At 41.5% G+C, this 6,762-nt stretch overlaps 1 protein-coding gene across 1 annotated transcript; it reads left to right on the top strand.

Moving 5' to 3' along the window:
- Window positions 1-794: 794 nt before the first annotated feature.
- On the top strand, window positions 795-4,466 carry LOC122835447 (ladderlectin-like). The gene is made up of 7 exons (XM_044124557.1): window positions 795-1,085; window positions 1,185-1,250; window positions 1,423-1,441; window positions 1,894-1,988; window positions 2,213-2,347; window positions 3,261-3,372; window positions 4,241-4,466. Exons 2-7 carry the CDS (start codon window positions 1,185-1,187, stop codon window positions 4,306-4,308), a joined length of 495 nt encoding a protein of 164 aa, XP_043980492.1. The 5' UTR covers window positions 795-1,085; the 3' UTR covers window positions 4,309-4,466.
- The last annotated feature ends 2,296 nt before the right edge of the window (window positions 4,467-6,762 follow it).

Here is a 6,762-nt window from a genome sequence, read left to right as displayed (position 1 = left end):
GACAGGAAAACGTGAGGGAGAGGGGGTGAAGACATGTGGTAAACAAAGTCGGGTCCCGGAGTTGAACCCGTGACCTGTTGAGGAAAGCTGTTACCATGGAAACAGATTTTATACTTAAATGATTCAGTTTCAATCTATTTCCTCTCACCAAAGTCTCTCCTCTTAGACTGAAACTACTGCAGATCAGTAGCACTAGCTTAACATTTCACATCCTGCGCTCCACCGGTATACTTTTGTTAAAGCTGCCTTCAGGGAGTGTGGGAAATTTTGGTATCCAAGAGCCGCACAGGATCCATCAAAGAGTGGCATTGCTACCCCCGCACTGGACCATCATTCAGACTGCAGAAGCTTTCTAATAGTTTCCAAAGAAGGCAAGGTGAATGCAGCTAAACAAGAGGAATCATCTCTAGACCTCTGTGACAGGATTGTCTTGTTCTGGAGAAGGATCCAGAAGCTGCCCTGTTTTTAACACAGATGGACTGAAGCTGGTTTGTGAGTCTTCAGGATGGCCGAATGCTCTTGTCCTCTGCCACGGAGTCCTTCTGGCATGACAGATCCCACTTCTGACACCAAGAATGTGGTGCAAATTCCTAATCAAACAGGTAGAGAAACTACTCAAGAATTGATAAAGTTTCAACTTTATCTCTCAAGTGTTTTATTTGAAGGCAGTCAAAAGACTCTGAATCCAACAGAGTCAGGAAAAGCAGAGCAACATCTCACAGATACGTCCTTTTTTAATACACTTCTGTTATCAGAGAGTACATTCCATACAAGAACACTGTTCTGGACAGAGAAGCAGAAGTGGCAACATCAGCCGCTTTGGTCCGGTTCTAATCAGTTCTTATGGTACGTAACTCTTCACGCTACCAGGAAAACGTCCTTGGCCGAATCCTGGAAGATTCTGCAACAACTTGAACACTTTTTTTAAAAAGTGACAAAAACGAGAACAGACAGTGACTTACTCAAAGATTTCCACTTCAGACAAACAAACTGAAGGTATATAAAGTCTGTGTTTCCATCTCTGAGACATCCTGTGAGCAGAAACTGCTGCTGGAACAGACTCTTCAACTAATCATCAAAACAAGGTAACATTTAAAGTCCTACTGCTCATCATGATGCTTTATGTCTTGATTGAGTTGATTTGTGATACTAATTATTAACTTTCCTAACGATTCTTTCTACAGATGGCTGCAGGTCTTGTCTTCACTCTGCTTCTTGGTCTGAGCTTTGGACTCTGGGATGGAGCTGATGTAAGTATGGAGAAGGACTTAAAACAATGACTGGTATATCGCTGTTGTGAGCTTTGGCTGACTGACGTAGATCAGATGGAGCAATCTGAGCCATCATTTGGTCGAAGTTCAGTGAGGAAACTTTGTTTTGTTGGGAATTTTGTCCTAAAACTTTGGGTTTTTCCATCAACAGGCCGGATGTCACCTGAGAGGTTCGTGCTTCTTTATATTGTTGGAGTTTCTAACACCTTAAAGACAACAATTACATTGTAAGAAGTTCTTTAAAAAGATAGGAAACTTTTGCTTTATTGGGTCATCCTTTCAGTCAAAGTACTGGACTTCATTTCTGTATAAAGTCAGTTAATAATTTGTTCAGTCAGTATATATTGTATAGAAACTTTCCATCCCACAAGACGTCTAGGTCACAGTAGTTTTTACAAAAGGTAGCTAGAAATGCTAAGCAGGCAAATTATTTTCTGAATAAAATAACTGAATCAGAACCAATGAATGTCATTTCAGAGGTTTTTCATGTGAATATATTTTGTAATAACTTTATATATTTTTTCCATAATGTTTGATGCTGCTGAACTAATGGACTGTGTTCAGTGTTAAAATGATGCTGATAATCAGATTTATGTATTTTCCTTCTCTTCATATTTCCCAGCTCCCACAGAACATGACTGCACTGCAGGGTGGAGTTGGTTCCAGCGTCGCTGTTTCATGTTTGTGCCTAATCCTATGTCTTGGGCTACAGCAGAGGTACATCAGATGTGATGGTCACACAGATTTCTTACATTCAAAAGAAATTTAAATTTAATATAATATGATAATATAATATAAGACAATAAGATTCACCAACAACAGGGTTGCAGAAATTGATTTCCATTAAACAAATAGAATCATAATTTCTAAAGGTTGATATTCAGCTGCACCAACTGTCTCTCTGCACAGAGGAAAGTTTAAACCACTGTTGTCTTTTTCAGAAACATTGCATCTTTTTGAATTCACATCTGGCCTCATACCACAGTACAGAGGAGTACACCTTCATCAGAGACCTTATCCACAAAACAAGTGGAGCACACACACCATCTTGGGTTGGAGCTCATGATTCAGCAGAGGTGAGATTTTAAAAACACAAATAACTGTTTGGTTGATGATTTTTTATGTCAAGATCCATTTGTCATGGCACTTTTAAAATTTTTTATATTTGTTGTGAATTGTCTTTATATAAATAAAGTGAACTGAATTGAACAGGTGTTCCTAATAAAGTGGTCAGTTCAGTCAAATACATTCCAGTTGATCCTGGTTTTAACACGATGCAGTTAATTGCAGATTAGAATATGAATTGGTCAACAGTTTTCTCAGGAAACCCAGTTTGTTGTATTGAATCACTGACCATGCTAAACTCCCTCATGCTGAGGAAGCATGTGGCAACAGTGGAGAGGAAAGAGAGGAGACCTCCTACAGAACCAGAACCTGCTTCTGTTTTTCCAGCGACTGCTCCGACCAGCTGAGGGTTTTAAATATAAACCATCCAAACACAGTTCATCCATCCATCTTCTTCCGCTTATCCTGGTCGGGTCGCGGGGGTAGCAGCTTCAGAATGGAGGCCCAGTCTTCCCTCTCCAGTCTCTTCTTCCAGCTCCTCCAGGAATCCCAGAGAGACATCGTCCCTCCACCGTGTCCTGGGTTTCCTCTCCTCCTGGTGGGACATGAACTCCTCACCAGGGAGGCGTCCAGGAGGCATCCTGACCAGATGCTCCTCAACTGGCCCCTCTCGATGTGAAGGAGCAGCGGCTCTACTCTGAGTCCCTCCCGGATGACTGAGCTTCTCTCTCTCAGGGCGAGCCCAGACACCCTACGGAGGAAACCCATTTCAGCCGCTTGTATCCGTGATCTCGTTCTTTCGGTCATGACCCAAAGCTCATGACCATAGATGAAGTTCATGTTTTCTATAATGACTGACAGAAGTCTAGGTTTGTTCTGTGTTATTTGTTTGCATAGGAACTTAAAACTAAGATGTTCTTTCAGGAAGGCACCTGGATGTGGAGCGATGGTTCCAAATTTATCTTTACCAACTGGGCAACCGGTGCACCAAAGAACAATGGTGGACTCGAACACTGCATGAAGATCAATGTAGCAGGTATTAACTTCTGGAGTTACACAATCTGTATTTTAATAATTTTGTTTAAATGTATGTTTTTACAATATCTCTGTGTCCAGTGGGTTAGTAGGTCAGTGTTTGATTAGTAATTGTTGGGTTCCTGGTTTGAATTGTAACCCACCAATTACAGAGGGTAACTAGTGGGTTCGAACTGTTGGAGACTTTCACGTCTCCAGTTATGGTTCGCCGATGCAGGAGATTCCAGAAGAGTCAGTGAGATAAAATCAACTAAAGTTTATTAAAAGCACAAGATATATCTTGGAGATCCACTTAAGTATCAAACTTGCATACAGTTACCCAAAGGCAATCTCAGGGAGATCTGAAGTCCTTTGTCTGCGTCTCCTACTATGCAGCCCCACAACATCTGTCTTGCTCCACTCTGTGGCCTGCTTCTCCCCATAGTTTTATTGGGCTACAGTGCATTTCCTGACCTGGGAAATAGATTTGAAGTTAGCGACCATTTGTTTCATCTCCTCTTTGATCCACATTTTGATTCCTTTCTTCTGCCCTGGTTAAGACTGTAGTGTGCTGTAATTACTTCCCTATGCAAATCCATCTTAAAGGCTATAAAAGGCCAGACTCACCATGGAGGAGGGAACTTAGAACAAAGCAAGACCCCACTTGTAGTCTCCTTGTAACTTATCAAGGCAAATTCATGCTTATACATCAATGTAACATTCAACAAAAATAATTTTATATTTCCACAGAGCCCCCACTCCATTCATATCTGTTGTGTCTTTGGACAAGACACTTCATCTGCCCTGCATGCTTTCTGCAACTGATCAAATCATGTCCAAGTCTTTGTCAAAGGTTTGCAGTCAGGATTTGTCTCTTTGTCTCTTTGCAGAACAAGAACATGTGAATGATGAGAACTGTGCCAACAAGCTTCCCTTCGTCTGTGTTAGTCCCGTCTAACTTTTCTCTTCTTGTGCCTTTTAATCTGAAATGCCCATATGGCTTTCCTGCTGATGATGTCACTTCCACCTGGATGTCAAGCCTCGATGACATCACTGCTGGAAGAACCTGATTTCACTTTATTTGATCACTTAAATAAATGTTTTCTTTCTCTGAAATCTGATTGATTTAATTATAGGATTTAAAATGTGTCAAGATTTCTATTAAGCAGCAACTATAAACTAATTGGTAATAGTTCTAAATCTCAGCTATAACTTTATGCTGAAAATCATCAGAATATCAGTGCATCAGTATCATAATAAAAATCTATGAAATATGAAGAGTTTTCACAAACTGAACCACCTGTTTTGAACAAATTCACTAGTTTCACAAATATTTTACACCTAATGAAACCTTGTAAAAATGTTTGTCATAAACCTCTGAAACACCAGAGCATCTTTAGTTAAAAATCAAATCAAATTTTATTAGTATAGCACATTTCAGCATCAAGGCATTTCAAAGTGCTTTACATCAAATCAAACACAGAAACACAATGAAACATAGAATCAACAATAAAACACAACATCAAGTCAGATTCCATAATGAAATTTGTAATTGATTACATTTCAAATAAAATCCCAAACAGGTGGGTTCTTAATCCAGATTTAAAGGAAGTCAGTGTTTCGGCTGTTTTACAGTTTTCTGGAAGTTTGTTCCAGATTTTTGGTGCATAGATGCTGAATGCTGCTTCTCCTCATTTGGTTCTAGTTCTGGGGATGCAGAGCAGAACCAGAACCAGAACCTGAGAGTTCTGGAAGGTTGATACAACAGCAGCAGATCTTTAATGTATTGTGGTGCTAAACCATTCAGTGATTTATAAACTAACAACAGTATTTTAAAGTCTATTCTTTGAGCTACAGGGAGCCAGTGGAGAGACTTTAAAACTGGTGTTATGTGCTCTATCTTCCTGGTTTTAGTCAGAACTCCAGCAGCAGCATTCTGGATCAGCTGCAGCTGTTTGATTGATTTGTTGGACAGACCTGTGAAGACGCTGTTGCAATAATTAATGCGACTGAAGATAAATGCATGGATGAGTTTCTCTAGATCTGGCTGAGACAACGTATATGGAAAAAATGGGAATTTGAGGTTAGAAATGCAATTCAGAGTCCCTCTCCCCCACAGCACCTCACTGATTGTCTAACTGTGTTACTGTCATGTTAGGTTCTAGCTGGGTTACCCACATGCAAGAACACACTAAGAGAAGCGGTATGAAAACAACAATAATATTTATTTGGGGAAAGGTAGTGGGGGTCAGGGGAAACAGTCCTGGAACCTGGGAATGGAGGAAAACCGGTCGTTGGCCTGTTGATGAGAAAAGAGGAGTGAGACACGGGACAGATCTAAGGAAATAATGCTGAGAATCTTTCAGAGAGTGCTTACTTGAAGGCGGAGTTAGGTTTTGTCGGTGGCGGCGGCTGGAGAAATGGGTTACCGTTGGAGAGCGAGCAGGTAAGCCTTTATAGCTGGAGAGGGGAGCGAGCTGACATCCGAGCGGGGGTTCCGATGGTTAGCTCCCGGGACATGAAGCGCCGGCAGGCCCAGCCTGTGGGGAGGTGCAGGGAATCCACGGGAAGGGACCAGGGAGGTCAGTGCACGAGGGAAGGCAACCGATTGGTAACACCAATGGCGTCGTGAGGAAACACAAGGAAAATCCAGACGGCGACGCTTGTCCACCTCGAGGAGTCTCAGGATGACCACAAGGAAACCTGACAGGAAGAACACAAGGAGCGATCAGAACATGAGTTCAATCATAGAAGGCTTTTCTCTAAGGAAATGTCTACCAGTTGAGGCAAACACTCAGGCACTGGAGTGTCAGCTAGTCGGTCCTTATGAAGCACCTCCGCAGCTCTCGAAAATTAGACACAGGTGCGTCTACAGGTTGGCCGCCACACTTCTCCGGGGGCTCCGCTCAGTGGTGACATCTGGTGGCTGTGAAGGGAAATGGCAGCTTCCCAGAAAACCCAGAACAGAACAGAAGAGGAAAAATAAAAGCAAAACAGAAAAAAGAACCCCAACCAAACAGTTCCGACTCTATTCTGGAGATCAATTCAAGAAGGCAAGTTTTGTTGGATTACTATTAAGTACGAATAATCACCATCTGGAGAGTTTACTACATTACATCCTTGGGAACCTGTTCTGCAGTGTCTGGACATGTGGTCAACTATCTTTACTTGCGCATCAGTACACAAGACCTGCCTACTTTATCGTGAAAAGACATCCTTCCGAGGAAGTAGGTAATTACAGGCCAATTTCACTATTAACCTATGATCAAAAGATTCTAGCCAAAATTCTAGCTAATAGATTGACTTTATTAATGGATAAACTGATTCACCCCGATCAGACGGGTTTTATACCAAACAGACACTCTTTCTTTAATTTGCGACGTCTTTATAATGTGATCTACTCTCAGAAAGA

Source organism: Gambusia affinis, linkage group LG01 (genome assembly GCF_019740435.1).
Source record: "Gambusia affinis linkage group LG01, SWU_Gaff_1.0, whole genome shotgun sequence".
NCBI lineage: Eukaryota > Metazoa > Chordata > Actinopteri > Cyprinodontiformes > Poeciliidae > Gambusia > Gambusia affinis.
The sequence above is the reverse complement of the archived record's forward strand: the minus strand, read 5'-3'. Positions and strand labels throughout refer to the sequence as shown.

Excerpts from the sequence above, each read along its gene's own strand:
- LOC122835447 (XM_044124557.1), top strand. The coding sequence starts at position 1,185 with ATGGCTGCAGGTCTTGTCTTCACTCTGCTTCTTGGTCTGAGCTTTGGA. Across the intron at positions 1,989-2,212 it reads TGTCTTGGGCTACAGCAGAG|AAACATTGCATCTTTTTGAA; the intron begins GTACATCAGATG and ends TGTCTTTTTCAG. Across the intron at positions 3,373-4,240 it reads CATGAAGATCAATGTAGCAG|AACAAGAACATGTGAATGAT; the intron begins GTATTAACTTCT and ends GTCTCTTTGCAG.